Here is an 18,299-nt window from a genome sequence, read left to right as displayed (position 1 = left end):
AGGAAAATGGCTACCATCTCTACACGGCTCGTCAACTCAAGCATAAGAAAGCTTCGTTTAATAGTGTGTATCAAGGCTGACTATGAACGCACCATGCACGGTGTTTTTTATGACAACCAAGTGCATATTATGCAATTGTCAAATGAACGATTCATATAGTATTTACCAAAATCTAGATCGAGATGTATCATTCCGACAAGGGCCATGTTAATGCTGAACAGTGTTTCGGGATTTTCATTAATGAATGTGTATCTTTGCTTGTTAATAACATGAGTTTTCACATGGTATATTTATTTCAATCACTGACTGGCAATATTGGTTAAAATGAATATATAATGACAGGACAGGTGATACATGAATCTAAGTTATCTTCTCTTGTGTCTTGAACGAATTTGATTGGTCAAAAACATCACACCCACGACATACCCCCAGTAAAGGGTCACCCTGCCCTCCCCAAGTAAAGGGTCACCCTGCCCTCATGAAAATGTTTTAGTCACGCTTATCAGATTCAGTTGTTATATTGTTATGAGTTTGCCAGTATAAATAAATGATCATATCTGAAACTTGCAATTTATTTTGCTATTCAGAGAATATGGTTCTTCTCAATACTATTCTTAATATGTTTCTTATTTGTTTTGATTAATACATGGTATCTACTCTGTATTTTAGCTGAGTGTTTTTTAGGTTAAGAGATTAATGTTAAAATATCAATGCAGTATGAATTCTAAGAATGATCCTCTGACTTCGAAAGGGCAGTGGTTAATGTGTTGAATTGTAACATCGACAGACCAAAGATTCAAGGGCATCCCCCCAAAATGGGTTCATTGAATGACATTTTTGGTGTCACCTGCTGGAATATGGCTGGAATATTCCTGAAAGCTTTACTCACTCTAACTTGGACAACTTCCAAGTATGTTTTGGAGGAGGAATTCAGTGACCGACAATAAAGACAGAGGAGTACAGAGCTTCAATTTCTAGCTATGTTATCAGCATCTTTTGGGGTCTAGAAGTTAAACTGTGGCTTCTACTGCTTGGGTTTTGCTATCCAACATGTATTAGTTGCTAACAGTGCCATGAGCCCCTCACTCATTAATGTTCTTATAGTATCTTGCCAATTTGGACTTCGACCTAAACTCTGTTATGAGTGCACAACAAAATATTTGTATTTAAAAGCGTTTGGTTGAAAGTTATGACCCAGGGATTTATCCCTGCATCCGATCCTAAATGGCATTTTTCTTAAATGTTTGGCTAACGAACCGTTTCTCAGAGATATTGGACGTCTTGACAGCTTGCAGGCAGTGCATTTGATAGGTGTTCAGTTTCAAGATGACATATTCAGATTGTTGTGTTCGATGGGTAAGAATTTTGTCATTTCCCAGCTGGATATATGAAATTTGTACCTTTTTTGTCAGTGGGGTATGTTGGCAAAAATCAGTTACCAATCAGAAACAAGTATCTTACTTCAAGGTTAGATATTGTTATTTCATGTTTGTAATTGTAGGTATATTGTTTATTTTCAAACAGGCCTATGGTGTTGCTAAGTGCAGACAGTACCAGACTCTGTCCGCAACAAATCACATTTGTGGGATTGGTGGTGAAAGCCAACAGAAGTTTGGACAGAAAACTCTTCAACCAAGATATTTTCAAACATCTACAGGTAATTGTTTTATGTTTTATTCCTTTGACAGTGAAACATTTTGGGGGTGTTTGCAGAATTGTGTCCCTTTGCTGCAGATTGTTGCATTCGCCACCACTCGCCCCTTTCCGTAACCTGCAAGAAGACTTGTCCCCCTATCGATGAATGTTATGGGCAAAAATATGACAAACCAATCAGAATGCGCGTATGATTTGGTGTTCTTTGTCAAATAATCCCTCAGAAATAATTTTTGATTTTACATATCTTGCATCTAAAAATATACCCAAGACACAGTTAAATGTGTTCAATCATACTGTATAATTCCGCACGTCCCGATGTGCTTTAAATTGCATCTGAAATATATATAATATATGGGGAAATATATGTGAACCATTACGCAACGAGCTGACAATTGTTTTAGGTATGTCCATTTGCGCTAAGACGGAACCCAGTCGCAAAAATGGCCATGAGCATGATGAGAGGTGCACGAGTCGCTATTGGGCTTTTCCTGGAATAACATGAGTTGATCAGGAATGCAGATTGTGGGTTCCTTTTGTCTTGGTTATCATGACAACCATTTCTTAGTTCCACAGCACCCAATCTGTTCCTCTGGGTTTCATCAAGGTTGTGGGCATCTGCAACGTTTTCGGGCTTTTTTCTCACCATCTTCCCGAGGCAAGAGCGTCCACTAGCATTTTTATCTTGATTCCACCCTTGCCACATCAAGCCCCCTAAATATGATTGGACTATCGCACATATCAATAGTCCATCAAAAAACATTTCACAAAGTTATCATCCACAACTGGTACACCTTCCTATGAAAGTGATTTACCGCTGCCTGTCTTTGTTGACACAAATATGTCTTTTTCAATTTTAACAAAAGAATTTTGCCGAGTTGCATGCAAGAAACCTTTGATCGTTCGAAGCCCCGTTCTCCCTGCTTATGTTTCTAGGTTTGTTAGCACCATACCCATGCTCGTGGGTTTCACCAAAGTGGTACACATCTGAGACCTGCATCACTTCGGGCTTGCCCCCTACATCAAGATGACCTGTGTTAAGAGTGGCGTTGAACCAAACTGACTGACTCACTCTTCTTGTTTCAGCACTTGAAGATGTTATGCAGTTCAAGTTGTCCGATATTGGTGAAGGGATCAGAGAGGTGATCATCAAGGAGTGGTATGGTGTTTCTCAATCTCATGGATTATGTTTCCCCTTTGGTTAGACCACCCTTATCTTTGTCTTGTCTTCTTGGAGCAGAGGGCGATCGGTAGCCTTGTGGTTAAAGTGTTTACTCATCGCGCCAAAGACCCGGGTTTGATTCCCGACATGGGTACAATGTGTGAAGCCCATCTCTTGTGTCCCCAGTTGTGATATTGCTGGAATATTGCTAAAAGCAGCGAAAAACCAAACTCACTCGCCCTTCATTCTGAGTCAACTTGACCTCAGATACAGAATACAGCTGTATGAGAGTCAACTTGACCTCAGATACAGAATACAGCTGTATGAGAGTCAACTTGACCTCAGATAAAGAATACACCTGTATGGATGTCAACTTGACCTCAGATACAGAATACAGCTGTATGAGATTCGACTTTACCTCAGATACACAATACAGCCAGCTGTATGAAAAATGAGCACATGAACAAAATATTTATCATAATTTGCTCATGAATGGCATATTTTTCGAAGGTGGCGCAATTCTCTGTGAAGAGTTGCAACCTTTAGGTAAGCCAGTAACCTATGCTCAAATCTCTTTGCCCAAATTGTGTTTCTAGGTTTGTTAGCACAATGCTTGTGGCTTTAACTCGAGTGGTAAATGTCAAAGACCTGCATCTCTTTGGGTTCTCTTCCTCAACGAGCTGACATTACTGAAATACTGTTCACAGCAGCTTTGAACCAAACTCACTCACTCTCTCACTTTATTATAACCTGCAAAAAAATGTGTCATAGAAAATGGCATCTTTTCAACTACAAATTAGGTTTTCCTTTGTTTTGAAGAATCGTGGCTCCGATGTTTCAGGTATGTGTCGGAAGGCGACACGGTCGCCCAGTTTGACAGCATCTGTGAAGTTCAGAGCGACAAGGCATCCGTGACTATTACCAGTCGTTACGATGGCATCATAAAGAAACTCCACTATGGTGTGGATGAAACAGCATTGGTGGGTGAGGCGTTGGTGGACATCGAGACAGAGGGCACCAGTAAGTCTTGTGTGAAACAGTTGCACAGATGATATACAGCATCTATTGTTATTGCCATATGATATCAGCCCATTTCCAGCTTTGCCAGATTTCAAATTCTGCTAAAAGTTTATTCCTGACTGGAAGTATTTCAACACTTTTTAGTTTTGTAGATGTTTGACTGACATATGAGTTTTTGAGAGTTGTCTTTTTTGTTTTACATAGGCAATTCCTTGACCAAAGCTGATGTTTTGGGAGATAAACATTAAACAGATTTTGGGACAACTGAAACTTATGATTGTGGGTTCGAATCCTGGTTAGTCCTGCTTATGTTTCTGGGTTTGTCAGCACCATTCCCATGCTGATGGGTTTCAGCAAAGTGGTAAATGTCTAAGACCTGCATTACTTTGGGCTTTCCTTCAACATTAAGCTGACACGTAGTGATATAACTGGAAGACTGCTAAAAGCTATGTTAAACCCAACTCACCCACGCTTATCGTAAGAGGCAACTAACGGGATCGAGATGTCGACTCCGTGACTTGGTCAATGCCTGGCATCGTATCCCAGTTGAGTGGATCGATGCTCATAATGTCAATCCCTGGATTGTCTGGTCCAGACTTAATTATTTACAGATCGGAATATTGCTGAGTGCAGCATTAAACAACAAACAAACAAACAAACTCACTTTCACCCCAGGTCACAAGCAGGAGGAAGATGTTGAGGAAGTCGACATCTCTGGCAACGAACTGCGGCTCGAGGACCACTCTATGCAGATGACCAGGTCCGGCCGCAAAGTGCTGGCAACACCAGCGGTCCGCAGACTGGCCATGGAGAACAAGGTACGTGACAGCACCGGGGAGGAAAACTCTACTGTGACCTTGACCTTCATTCATGATACCGCTAATAAGCAGTAGGGCAGGACATTATGCTTTTAGCGAACAACTGGTCACAGCTGTAACTTCACTGTGATTTGTGAACGAATATTGTGAAGTAGAATTTGTTGCTTCCTATTTCTTTACCCTTTACAGTAAACTACGGTTATAACGAACACGCTTACAACGAACTGGCGGATATAACGAACTTACTTTTTTTGTCCCGACTATTTGCTGTAGTTATGCTGTATATATACTTATAACGAACTACGGTTATAACGAACTAAAATTAGTAGTCCCCTTGAGTTCGTTATAACGGTACTTTACTGTATTTATTGTTGTGACAGACACTAATATCATGACATGACCAGCATCAGCCTTTTTTGTTTACTTTACATGATGCTGAACACAGTTGCAAGAAGATGATTATTTACCAGAAGCACTGGCTGTTGTCATTGTTAGTAAAGGTGAAAAGATCCATGTCTGTGAAATGTTATTCATCAACATCATTTCCACTGTTTTGTATTTTGTCAGATACACCTGAAGGATGTGGAGGGCACGGGGAAAGATGGCCGTATACTGAAGGAGGACATCACCAGACACATCGAAAGTCTGGACCACGGGGATTCTGGTTAGCTTCAGTCATACAACTGTTTAATGTTTATGTATATTTGTCACTTCCCAAAACGGGTCAGTGGGGTAGCTAGTGCTTAAAGAGTTTGCTCGTCACGCTGAAGGCTTGGGTTTGAATCCCCACATGGATATTATGTGTGAAGCCCATTTCTGGTGTCCCCCGCCATGATATTGTTGGAATATTGCTAAAAGCGATGTAAAACCATACTCAATCACTCACAATCATCTACTCAATCAATCACTTCCCAAAACTAACTGGATGTTGGCATCACCCAACATGTGACCCGCGCCCCTTCCACCAAGCCATGTTACGCTGCACTGAAGTCTGTGTTAATGTATGGGAGTTAAGATCACCTTAGCACTAAGATGGCTTCGTACCACGGTACCCTGCGCCCCTTCCACCAAGCCATGTTACGCTGCAATTAAGTCTGTGTTAATGTATTGGAGTTAAGATCACCTTAGCACTAAGATGGCTTCGTACCACGGTACCCTGCGCCCCTTCCACCAAGCCATGTTACGCTGCACTGAAGTCTGTGTTAATGTATGGGAGTTAAGATCACCTTAGCACTAAAATGGCTTCGTACCACGGTACCCTGCGCCCCTTCCACCAAGCCATGTTACGCTGCACTGAAGTCTGTGTTAATGTATGGGAGTTTAGATCACCTTAGCACTAAGATGGCTTCATACCACGGTACCCCCGCGCCCCTTCCACCAAGCCATGTTACGCTGCACTGAAGTCTGTGTTAATGTATGGGAGTTAAGATCACCTTAGCGCTAAGATGGCTTCGTACCACGGTACCCCCGCGACCCTTCCACCAAGCCATGTTACGCTGCACTGAAGTCTGTGTTAATGTATGGGAGTTAAGATCACCTTAGCGCTAAGATGGCTTCGTACCACGGTGACCTGCGCCCCTTCCAACAAGCCATGTTACGCTGCATTGAAGTCTGTGTTAATGTATGGGAGTTTAGATCACCTTAGCACTAAGATGGCTTCGTACCACGGTACCCTGCGCCCCTTCCAACAAGCCATGTTACGCTGCATTGAAGTCTGTGTTAATGTATGGGAGTTAAGATCACCTTAGCACTAAGATGGCTTCGTACCACGGTACCCTGCGCCCCTTCCAACAAGCCATGTTACGCTGCATTGAAGTCTGTGTTAATGTATGGCAGTTAAGATCACCTTAGCACTAAGATGGCTTCGTACCACGGTACCCTGCGCCCCTTCCACCAAGCCATGTTACGCTGCAATGAAGTCTGTTTTAATGTATGGGAGTTAAGATCACCTTAGCACTAAGATGGCTTCGTACCATGGTACCCTGCGCCCCTTCCAACAAGCCATGTTACGCTGCATTGAAGTCTGTGTTAATGTTTGGGAGTTTAGATCACCTTAGCACTAAGATGGCTTCATACCACGGTACCCTGCGCCCCTTCCACCAAGCCATGTTACGCTGCACTGAAGTCTGTGTTAATGTATTGGAGTTAAGATCACCTTAGCACTAAGATCACTTTGAGAACATGGCCCTGATCATTGTGTCCTAATGGCATCATCAGTATGTTACCGCATTTACATCAATATGTTACAGTGTTTACATCGACATGTTACAATGATTGCATCGTCATGTTACAATGTTTACATCGACATGCTACAATGATTGCATCGATATGTTACAATGATTGCATCGATATGTTATAGTGTTTACATCAATATGGCACAATGTTTACATTGACATGTTACAATGTTTACATTGGCATGTTACAATGTTTACATTGACATGTTACAGCATTTACATTGGCATGTTACAATGCTCACATTGGCATGTTACAATGTTTACATCGACATTATACAATGTTTACATCGACATGTTACAGTGTTTACATCGACATGTTACAATGTTTACATCAATATGTTACAGTGTGTACATCGACATGTTACAATGTTTACATCGATATGAACAGTGTTTTCATCGTCGACATGGTATAATGTTTACATTGATATGTTACAGTGTTTACATTGATATGTTACAGTGTTTACATTGATATGCTACAATGTTTAAATCAACATTATACAGTGTTTACATCGACATGTTACAATGTTACAGCATTTACAGGCAAACAGGCTGCTCCTCCATCCCCCGCCTCGTCGCCCCAGGCAGCCAGGGCACCTGCCACCACCCCAACCCCTGTCCTAAGGACCCCCACTCCTGTGGGAAAGGACTACACTCAGCCAATCAAAGGCATGCAGAAGGTTATGGTGAAGACAATGAGTGCTGCTCTCAAGATTCCACATTTTGGATATTATGATGAAATTGATGTCACAACACTTGTTAATCTCAGGAAAGATCTCAAGAAGGTGGCGGAAAAAAGGGGCATCAAGTTTTCGTACATGCCAGTTTTTATCAAGGTTTGTGCCATTGACTATTGATAGCTTTATCCTGTGAATGCATTCAGGGGAGATAACTCAGAACCTGATTATTGTCTTGCTTTGTCTAACACTAACAGATTTGTTTAAATAAATACTGGTACTTTTTTATTAACATCACAGTCATTTTCTCAGCTATGGAATCAATTAAGAAAGTTTGTACCGAAATAAATTCATGTGGATATATTGTGATCACAGTGAAACAATGTCAAGGTTAATTAAAAAGAAAAAACATTCTTCTTTTGGTTATTTCATGTGTGTGTGCATCAGGTCATTATTTGCAGCATCTGAATTAAAACTCAATGTAATAAATAGGGATGGGTATTTGAAGTTTAAAGTGTATCACGATATATTGTATAATTATAAATTTTGAATTCAGCAGCAATCTGATACATTAAGGTATGAACTGAAGTTCATACCGGTAAATGGAAAAAAACAAGATGCTGGTACAACATGATGTTTACTCAGTCAATAAATACGCAGCCATCTTGGGGCCCCTGACGCATGCTTCAGGGCAGTGAAGACATTTGGCAAGAAAATGACATTAAAAAGTCGCTATTTGACATCACCCGATATATATAGGATGACAAAATGATATTGTGATACGTATCGTGGAAAGATGAACCTCCATTTACTGATATACCGATAATACCGCATGCTAAATATTATTCTTTTCACAGGCAGCGTCCCTGGCCTTGTCTCAGTTCCCTGTTCTAAATTCCAGCATTGATGACAAAGTAGAAAACATCATCTTCAAGGTACTCAAGTTCAATATTGACTGTTGGTTTCATTACTGTAATAGCATGTTTACTATGATGGTTCTATTGGACAACATGATATGAAATAGGAACAGGGGTATGGGTTTAATCTCTGGGGAACATCATTTTTCAAGTACAATGTAGTACCGTGTGACTGGAAATTGTAAGAGAACAATTATCAACTTTAATTCCTCAAAGCATGCAACATGGAATCGGTGCATTAGGTAACTGGAATTGGTACAAAAGATAACTGGAATTGGTGCAGTAGGTAACTGGAATCGGTGGAGCAGGCAACTGGAATCGATGCAGTAGGCACCTGGAATCGGTACATTAGGCAACTGGAATCGATGCAGTAGGCACCTGGAATCGGTACATAAGGCAACTGGAATCGGTACAGTAGGTAACTGGAATCGGTACAATAGGTAACTGGAATCGGTACAATAGGTAACTGGAATTGGTACAAGAGGTAACTGGAATCGGTGCAGTAGATAACTGGAATCGGTACAAGAGGTAACTAGAATCGGTACAATAGGCAACTGGAATCGGTACAATAGGTAACTGGAATCGGTACAATAGGTAACTGGAATCGGTACAATAGGTAACTGGAATCGGTACATTAGGTAACTGGAATTGGTACAATAGGTAACTGGAATCGGTACAATAGGTAACTGGAATCGGTACAAGAGGTAACTGGAATCGGTGCAGTAGGTAACTGGAATCGGTACAAGAGGTAACTGGAATCGGTACAATAGGTAACTGGAATCGGTACATTAGGCAACTGGAATCGGTACAATAGGTAACTGGAATCGGTACAGTAGGTAACTGGAATCGGTACAATAGGTAACTGGAATCGGTACAAAAGGTAACTGGAATCGGTACAATAGGTAACTGGAATTGGTACAAGAGGTAACTGGAATCGGTGCAGTAGGTAACTGGAATCGGTACAATAGGTAACTGGAATCGGTACAATAGGCACCTGGAATCGGTACATTAGGTAACTGGAATCGGTACAATAGGTAACTGGAATCGGTACAGTAGGTAACTGGAATCGGTACAATAGGTAACTGGAATTGGTACAATAGGTAACTGGAATCGGTACAGTAGGTAACTGGAATCGGTACAATAGGTAACTGGAATCGGTACAATAGGCAATTGGAATCGGTACAATAGGTAACTGGAATCGGTGCAATAGGTAACTGGAATCGGTACAATAGGCAACTGGAATCGGTACAATAGGCAACTGGAATTTGTGCAGTGGGCAACTAGAATCGGTACATTAGGTAACTGGAATCGGTACAATAGGTAACTGGAATCGGTACAATAGGCACCTGGAATCGGTACATTAGGTAACTGGAATCGGTACAATAGGTAACTGGAATCGGTACAATAGGTAACTGGAATCGGTACAATAGGTAACTGGAATTGGTACAATAGGCAACTGGAATCGGTACAGTAGGCAACTGGAATTTGTGCAGTGGGCAACTAGAATCGGTGCAGTAGGTAACTGGAATCGGTACAATAGGTAACTGGAATGGGTACAATAGGTAACTGGAATGGGTACAATAGGCAACTGGAATTTGTGCAGTGGGCAACTAGAATCGGTGCAGTAGGTAACTGGAATCGGTGCAGTAGGTAACTGGAATCGGTGCAGTAGGCACCTGGAATCGGTACAATAGGTAACTGGAATTAGTACACATAGGTAACTGGAATTAGTACAATAGGTAACTGGAATCGGTACAATAGGTAACTGGAATCAGTGTAGTGGTTGTAACTTTGCTGTCTGCAGCAATCAACAACCATCACTTACTGGGGACCGTCATCTAAGCACTGCAATTAGCAGTGCAGAGTTGGGTCCCTTTGTCATGCAAGGATTCTCTGATTGTACCAATGCCGATTCATCCTGATTTTGGGATTTTGGTCAGCTCATGTAATTTTTCTATTTCACAGGCTTCTCATAATATTGGCATTGCCATGGACACAGGGGATGGCCTAACTGTTCCAAATATTAAAAATGTCCAATCACAAAGCATCTTCGAGCTAGCAGCGGAGTTGAATCGACTACAGCAATTAGGGTCAGCAGGGAAACTTGGCACATCAGATCTCACTGGTGGAACTTTCTCCTTGTCAAACATAGGATCGGTAAGTCTTCTTCTAGTGTATAGATAGGTAGACAGATTGAAAGTAAACAATCATTGAGTGGAAAAGGGGTTTGCGAATCTGTAATCCCTTTAGCTTTAATGAATTACCAATGGGGATCCAAGTGGAGTATTGCTGGTTGATGCTGGTCATAAGGGGTGACCTATTAATGAAATGGGTGGTTAGGCAATGTGATTTTGTCTAAAACAACTCTAGACTTTGTTTCCAAGCAATCACTTTCAAACTAATGAATATAATTGCATGAAACTATACATGTGCAAAGACCACATGCTCAGCTATTATCTTTCCATATTTTTTATTTTTTATTTTTTTTATTTGTGTTTCCATGGAAACAATTTGACGTTTGTTTTCATGCCAAAACTCAACAGTTAATGAAACCATTACCTTTCTGAGCTATGATTTATTATTATTGTGTTTCAGTTTTGCAAACACATTTACAGTAACAACTTTTACTAATGTATAAAGAAAAAGGAGCAGGAAGACATATGTTTTTGAATAAAAATTCATTCTAGTTGGTGATTGCATGTTAATATGCCATTATGGCCCTGGATTGTCGCTCGCTATTTCTAACAACACTGTGACATTATTGCCATTATGGCCATGGATTGTCACTCGCTATTTCTAACACCACTGTGACATTATTTTCAAGCTGCTTGATAAAGCCTGACTATGGCTGACTGCAGCGTACCATGACATTGACTCACTAACTCTCCTTCACTCGCACAGATTGGAGGGACATATGCTAGGCCTGTGATCGTTCCTCCTGAAGTTGCCATCGGTGCCATCGGCAGGATACAGGTGAGTGCTTGATGTCAGCGTGTGACTGACCACGGGGGTATTCAGGGACAAAACGATCCACAAGCTCCTTGTCATGAGAGAAGGGATGGACTTGGACTCTTTGACTTGCGTATTGTGTGTCATCGTGCCCCAATGCCATGAATAATTGCTCATGATTTCAATCACTGGTTTGCCTGGTCCAGATCAAATTGTTGACCAGAGATAAGAATTTTCTGCCGGTTTCATTATATCAAGGGTCACTTTTGTGATCCATGCCATTACAATATACACATTAACATTTAGTCCCCCAGAACCGATGATAAATTTCATATTATTCTGAAATCTTTTTTTATCATCCTTATAATTACTTGGTTAGCCAATAAAATTACTTGGAATTACTTATTGGCCTGTGGCCCATACATTTGTCAGGCTCCATAAATGTAAATATTTCATAAATAATTATAGATATTATGCTTTGAATACAAAAGGAATATGATTGCTTTCTGTTCTTGCAGGCTGTGCCTCGTTTTGACCGTGATGGCAACGTGCGTAAAGCTCACATCATGCAAGTGAGCTGGTCTGCCGATCATCGAATTGTAGATGGTGCCACCATGGCCCGATTCTCCAACTTGTGGAAGATGTATTTAGAGAACCCAACCACAATGATACTGGATCTGAAGTGATGTGATATGTACATAGTATTCTCGTGATATTACTCATTGCAACTCAAACACAAGGCATCTTCCCGAGTCAAGAGAGTTAACTGACTTTAAAAGTCCAGTATCCACCCTTGCCAAACTAGGCTGGAATTCCTGGGCTCGATCGTCGCACCTATGATTACAAGTTATGCCCCTTCTAAGCCTCTCCCATGGACCAATCAAATTCCACTTCTCATATCACTTGCATTTGCTTCAAACAAAATGGCAGCACCCAGTCAGGATGATCTGATCGATAATCAAGATCTATATTGTGATAAAACGAGTTGTACATCACAAAATGCATCCAATCAGGTGAGCACCTTGATTAAAAACATGAAAACATATGGAAAATATCTGTTGACAACGAGTTGGCGGTGCACATGCTTTGCAAATCCTGCCATCAACTGAAATCTGCATGACAGTTTACGAACCAAATTTCGTTTTTGTTGCGTGATTTTGATTGGGTTATGCATAGGCTCATTAGTCCAGCCAAATTGTAACTCCCTACTGCCAGCCTAGTTCGGCAAGGGTGGACACTGGACTTTTATAGTCAGTTAAGTCTCTTGCCTCGGGAAGATGATACAAGGTAACTTCTCCAGAATCTACATGGCACAATGTCATAATGTTTGAGTACAATCAAATAGGGTGGGTATGTTCCATTGTGCTACTCAGGAATTATAGTCCGACGACAGTCATTACTGGAATAGATCGTACAGATAACATAAAACGTAATGTGAAAGGTGCTGATAAAATGACATTATTCAAAATACTTTGACATTTAATTTCGCAGAATTATCTTGATGCTTTCTAAATGATCCAATTCTTGAATATAAAAATGCTGGTGATATGACCAAAACAGATTATCGCTCCTGTTGAAGATAAAAATTGACAACACAAGGGAGGTAATCCTGACACTTACAAATTACTTCCCTTGATACACTTGACAAGGTTTTAGCTGCCATTCATACGTTTCTACAGTCATATAACAGAACCAGCTATGTTTGTATATAAGACTTGCCAAGATGTATATATAGTTTGTATAGAGTGTGTATGGCAGATTATCAAGTTACCATGGTTTCTAATAAAAAATGGATTATTCTGTTCAAAATACCTGTCTCTCACAGAAGCGGTGGGTAGCCTAGTGGTTAAAGCGTTCGTTCGTCACACAGAAGACACGAATTCAATTCCCCACATGGGTACAATGTGTGCCATTTCTGGTGTCCCCCAGTCGTGATATTGCTGAAATATTGCTAAGAGCGGCGTAAAACCACACTCACTCACTCACTGTCTCTCACAGCGATGTTGTTGTGACTCACAGGAGCAGTCATGCATTGGACACTGATCATGTTGATGTCCTATAAATGGAGGCACTCTTTTACTGAATGAGGGGCACGGGTGGCCCAGTCGTCTAAAGCGCCGCGATTCGCTGTGCAGAGTTGCGTCCCTTGGGCACGCCAGAAACCTATGATTGTGGTTTCGAATCCCGGTTCGCCCCGATTATGTTTCTAGGTTTGTCAGCACAATACCCGTGCTTGTGGGTTTCACCGAAGTGGTAAACGTCTGAGACCTGCATCACTTCGGGCTTTCCTCCCACATTAAGCTGACACGCTGTGATATGACTGGAATACTGTTAAAAGCAGTGTTAAACCCAACTCACTCACTCTTTTACTGAAAGCTGATTAGCCACAAATACCAAGATGTACAGTGTAAAGCCAACAGTCATTGTGCCATGCTCCCATGGTCAGTCATTGAACCCCGGACGTTTGTCTCAATTTGCGTACTACTGGTTTTTCTAGCAAGAACAATTTATCCTAGTTTCTGACTATTCTTTTTCCCTTCACACGGCCATGGATAGGGCTGGCTATCGATATAGATCATTTAGGTCAATAATAGCAATCTAAATATCGATCAATTTATCGATAATTATTGTAGAAGTAACTTTCAGGAAATGTGCTACAAAATCCCGTAAGAAATCAACATATTTCACACCACTGTGAGCAGTGACACATTATGCATGGATTACTTTGGGGACAGTTGCTTTTCTTCTTCGACAATTGACAAGATTGACAATAGCAAGTGTGTTTCGGTAAATCTAAACTTTATTCCATCACAATAGTTATAGTGAGTTATTATCAATGACAATTTCATTTCGATGATCGTTAATATTTCTTCCCATCGACGATAATTCCAATTACCGGTATTCAATTATAGACCCTTTAAGCCTGCCTAGCTATGTATTATAAACATATATATTACAGTGGTATATATTGATATATATTTCTCGTCAATACTGTCCAAAGTATTATGTTATCCCAACAGGCTCCTGCAGCATCTAATGTCACTTTTTGTTACATGGTTTACAAAGGTATCTTTTTCACTGACATAAATATATATCAAAGTTAATGTGAGCTCTTATTAAAGTACAGTCAAACACCAATATCGAAGTTAAAGAGACCTACGTGATTACCTCCAGTTGTCCGAGGTCCGACAACCAAAAATGATGAATAAAGACAGAATACGCAGGGACCAAACTTTTATTTCGGGACAACCGTTTGACACCTCAAATCTCAAAACAACGACGTTTGACTGAATGGTCAGAAGGCTAAATTATAAAAAAAATGTTCTGCTTCAAACACTAAGTATCGTCAGAGGGTTCTTTTTTCCTGAAGTGTGTTAACAGATGCGACAGGAGGGTACACACTTTCTTACCCATGTGGTATATTGGTAAACAAAGCCCTCCACTCCACTAATGTTGGACTACAATAGCTCAGATTGTATGTCAGAAGACAGGTCTAGAGAAGAATCTCAGCTGTGATTGTATGTGTGTAGAAATGTTGCTTTTGGTGTGGACTGATGTGTGAAGATGTGTCAACTTGGCTGTTGAAAGCTTGTTAGAAAGAGCAGTTGTTTGTGGGTGTAACTCTTTAGAGGTGCAAGAACAAATTTGCATGAGGAATGGTACTTTCTTCGTGGGTTTATGATTTTTTTGCATATTCGGAAATATATTTATTTCTTCATCACAATAGAATTGTTTGATATGTTTAATGTCATGTTGGTGTGGTTGGGTAGCCTAGTGGTTAAAACGTTCGCTCGACACATTGAAAGGCCTAGGTTCAATTCCCCACATGGGTACCATGTGCGCCCCCTGTACCTGATAATGCTGGAATATTGCTAAAGGCGGCGTAAAACCAAACTCACTCACCCACTCACCTAATGTCATGTTAAACACACACTCATTCAGTTTCTGCGCATTTTGGGTATTCAAACATTTTCAGAAGTTCCACACGGGGATGTCCATTGTTACCTAATGCATTACAGCCCTTGTCATGTCGACTGGTTCCAGGTTCAATAAGAAAACATACACCTGTGTGGATAACAACCACTGGTTTATTGCATTTGTTGTTTTCCACTAAGTTGTATGTTTTCTTATTTACTCACTGACTCAGCCTGGTTCCAGGGTCAGTTGGGTCAGTTTTATGGCTTGTAGACCTGGCATCTTTTGTTGTTTTCACAATGAATCTGTTGATAACCATTGGCATGTCCAGTTTTACCCTGTGTTAAATTCTGGTAACGCTAAAATTAAGAAGATGACCAATCTGATCTTGCACCTGGGGCGGCGTGGTAGCCTAGTGGTTATAGCTTTCGTTCGTCACGCCGAAGACCCGGGTTCGAATCCCGACATGGGTACAATGTGTGAAGCCCATTTCTGGTGTCCCCCGCCGTGATATCGCTCGAATATTGCTAAAAGCGGCGTAAAACCAAACTCACTCACTCATTCACTGATCTTGCACCTTTAAATCTATAACTTAAAATAAGTTAACCTTTCAGAAAAGTCTTAGACTGATCAATGGCAAATACTGGCAAAAAAGTTTAAAATAACTTAAATGTTATGTGAATGATCTTCATGACCATATTGAAGTAAGGGTTTAAGTTAGCATACTACTCAGGATTAGCTCAGGACATGAATGTGTGAGGATATTCCACATCAAACATTTCCTACTTGTGTCTGGGGGCAGCGGCTGGTCATGTGTTGTACGTGAGGCTATTCCTCTCAGAAATAACTAATCATTATTGTTTTGCAATTTGTTTACTTAGGCTTTTATTTAACGTCAATGATGTTTGTTTCTGGGTTTTTTAATGTGACCTTGAGGTTGAGTTTGACATATCAGTATTAGTGTTCTACTTGTGTAGCCTGTGTTGTGTGCGTCTCTGTCAGAGGTGAGATTGTGAATCAGAGCGAGAACACAAGCTTAGATAGTCGTGGCCTGTCGCAACTCCCTGTGTATATGACGTGTGTGATGATCTGTACCTCAGCGATGCCCCGTGTTACTGTAAGCGCACACTCACGAATTGATCTGTAGATATTTCATATGGTCAGTGGTCTTTCTGCAAGTTGCTGTCTGTCCTACTGCTAGCTGCAGTTTGCTGACCATTCAAGTAATATTTGAGTTACCATGGTTACAGTATGCTGAAGGTTTATGTGGGCACGGTTGGCTGTGTTCCAGAATCTGCAGTTGCATCCCTTATATGTGCCAGGATCCTATTCTCATGAGCTTGAACGCCATATTTGTGCTGATTATGGTCCATGGTTTGTCAACACCATACGCCGAAGATCCAGGTTCAATTCCCAGGAAGGGTACAATGTGTAAAGCCCATGATATTGCTGGAATATTGCTAAAATTGCATGTTATCACATCCCAGTTGTGTGGTCCAGACAAAATATTTCACAGATTGCTGGACCCGTGAAGATCTGTGGTAGAATAGGTCTTCAGCAACCGAAAAAGGTGACCATGCTTGTTGTAAGAGGCGACTAACAGAATTGGGTGGTCAGACTCGGTGACTTGGATCAATGCTCATGATGTCAATCACTGGATTGTCTGGTCTGAATTGTTTACAGACCGCCATCATATAGCTTTAATGTTGCTGAGTCTGGCGTTAAACAAGAAACAAACAAACAAACACAGATTGCTGTCTTATAGCTAACTAGAACAAATACTTACTGCTGGTATATAGGCTTATGATAGAGCTTAAAGATTGTTTTCTTGAATCAGACTTCAAATGTTGTTGAACATTCATGCCAGAGGCAAACTCAATCTTGTTATTAAATTCCAAGTGTAAAATCTATCCTGATTGTACAATAATATTTGTTAAGTATGTGATGTGAAAATACTGACAACTGGTTGGTTGTGCCATAAATAGGCAGTCGTTATAAAGTTGACCAAATTTCCACTATGCCAAACTTGAGGTTGATCACAATCTTTGTTTGTTTTTGAATGCATTAATGTTATAATTCTTTTTTTTGGCCTGTGACATATGCTGATATCAATTAGTCAGAACGCCAGAAGGTTTGTGATTCTTCTTTGAAATAATAACATGGTCAGAAGTTGCACGGCTTGTTATATATTCAAGCCTGTATTTAATCTGAGAGGCCTTGGTTCATTGAAACAACTTTTGTCTACTGTTTAATTATCAATATTATTCAACTTTCATTACTGACATGGAAACCATTTGGGACCGTCTACTATATTAGGGTGTATATGGTGGCATAGCCTAGTGGTGCACTCGTCACAGCCAAGATCTGGGTTTTATTCCCAACTTATTTAGACTGTTTATGTGGTTCCTGGCTGTGATATAGTCTGAATATTGCTAAAAGTTACATCAAACCAACTCACTTTCTCACTCACTCATGCACTGTTCCATGCTATAAGTTATTAGTTTGGTGTGTGGTATATTAACAGGAATATCACTATGAAAAGTTGAGTGGTATTGTCAGGACCAGTAACAACTGACAATGCCTCCTTAAACAGACACACAGGCAGAGAGCTGCCATTACAGAGGGAACAGATCATAAAGCTCTCTTTGGGACAACCACAGATGCTTAGTCTCCCATGTTTAATCTCTTTATATCACATTTTTATTCCTAGACGGTTGTGGTAGACGATTATTTGTTGAATTGAGCACTGTAAGTTTGAATGTGTAGTGGTGTAAAGGGAGATAACTCCTATTGTTTGCTCTGAGATGTGTGTTGTGAGGTAATTCAGGTCATGGTACTGGTATGCTGATAATAAAGACAATGAAAAGTAAATGTGGTTTGTATTTGTTTCCCAAAACGTGATGACTATTCAAATCTATTTTCTGCAGGGTGCACAGGTGACCAAGTCGTCGCGATTC

The 18,299-nt window shown here is 40.6% G+C and overlaps 1 protein-coding gene across 1 annotated transcript; it reads left to right on the top strand.

The window, feature by feature from the left end:
- Positions 1-6: 6 nt before the first annotated feature.
- On the top strand, positions 7-18,192 carry LOC139478629 (lipoamide acyltransferase component of branched-chain alpha-keto acid dehydrogenase complex, mitochondrial-like). The gene is made up of 11 exons (XM_071261189.1): positions 7-63; positions 1,525-1,657; positions 2,740-2,812; positions 3,657-3,835; positions 4,511-4,653; positions 5,221-5,317; positions 7,419-7,720; positions 8,419-8,496; positions 10,444-10,635; positions 11,380-11,451; positions 11,946-18,192. Exons 1-11 carry the CDS (start codon positions 7-9, stop codon positions 12,111-12,113), a joined length of 1,494 nt encoding a protein of 497 aa, XP_071117290.1. The 3' UTR covers positions 12,114-18,192.
- Positions 18,193-18,299: the final 107 nt, after the last annotated feature.

This window comes from Haliotis cracherodii, unplaced genomic scaffold, assembly GCF_022045235.1.
Source record: "Haliotis cracherodii isolate W230 unplaced genomic scaffold, xgHalCrac1.p SCAF_4, whole genome shotgun sequence".
Taxonomy (NCBI): domain Eukaryota; kingdom Metazoa; phylum Mollusca; class Gastropoda; order Lepetellida; family Haliotidae; genus Haliotis; species Haliotis cracherodii.
This window is presented reverse-complemented; position numbering and strand designations above follow the sequence as displayed.

Excerpts from the sequence above, each read along its gene's own strand:
- LOC139478629 (XM_071261189.1), top strand. The coding sequence starts at position 7 with ATGGCTACCATCTCTACACGGCTCGTCAACTCAAGCATAAGAAAGCTT. Across the intron at positions 4,654-5,220 it reads GACTGGCCATGGAGAACAAG|ATACACCTGAAGGATGTGGA; the intron begins GTACGTGACAGC and ends GTATTTTGTCAG. Across the intron at positions 5,318-7,418 it reads TCTGGACCACGGGGATTCTG|CATTTACAGGCAAACAGGCT; the intron begins GTTAGCTTCAGT and ends ACAATGTTACAG.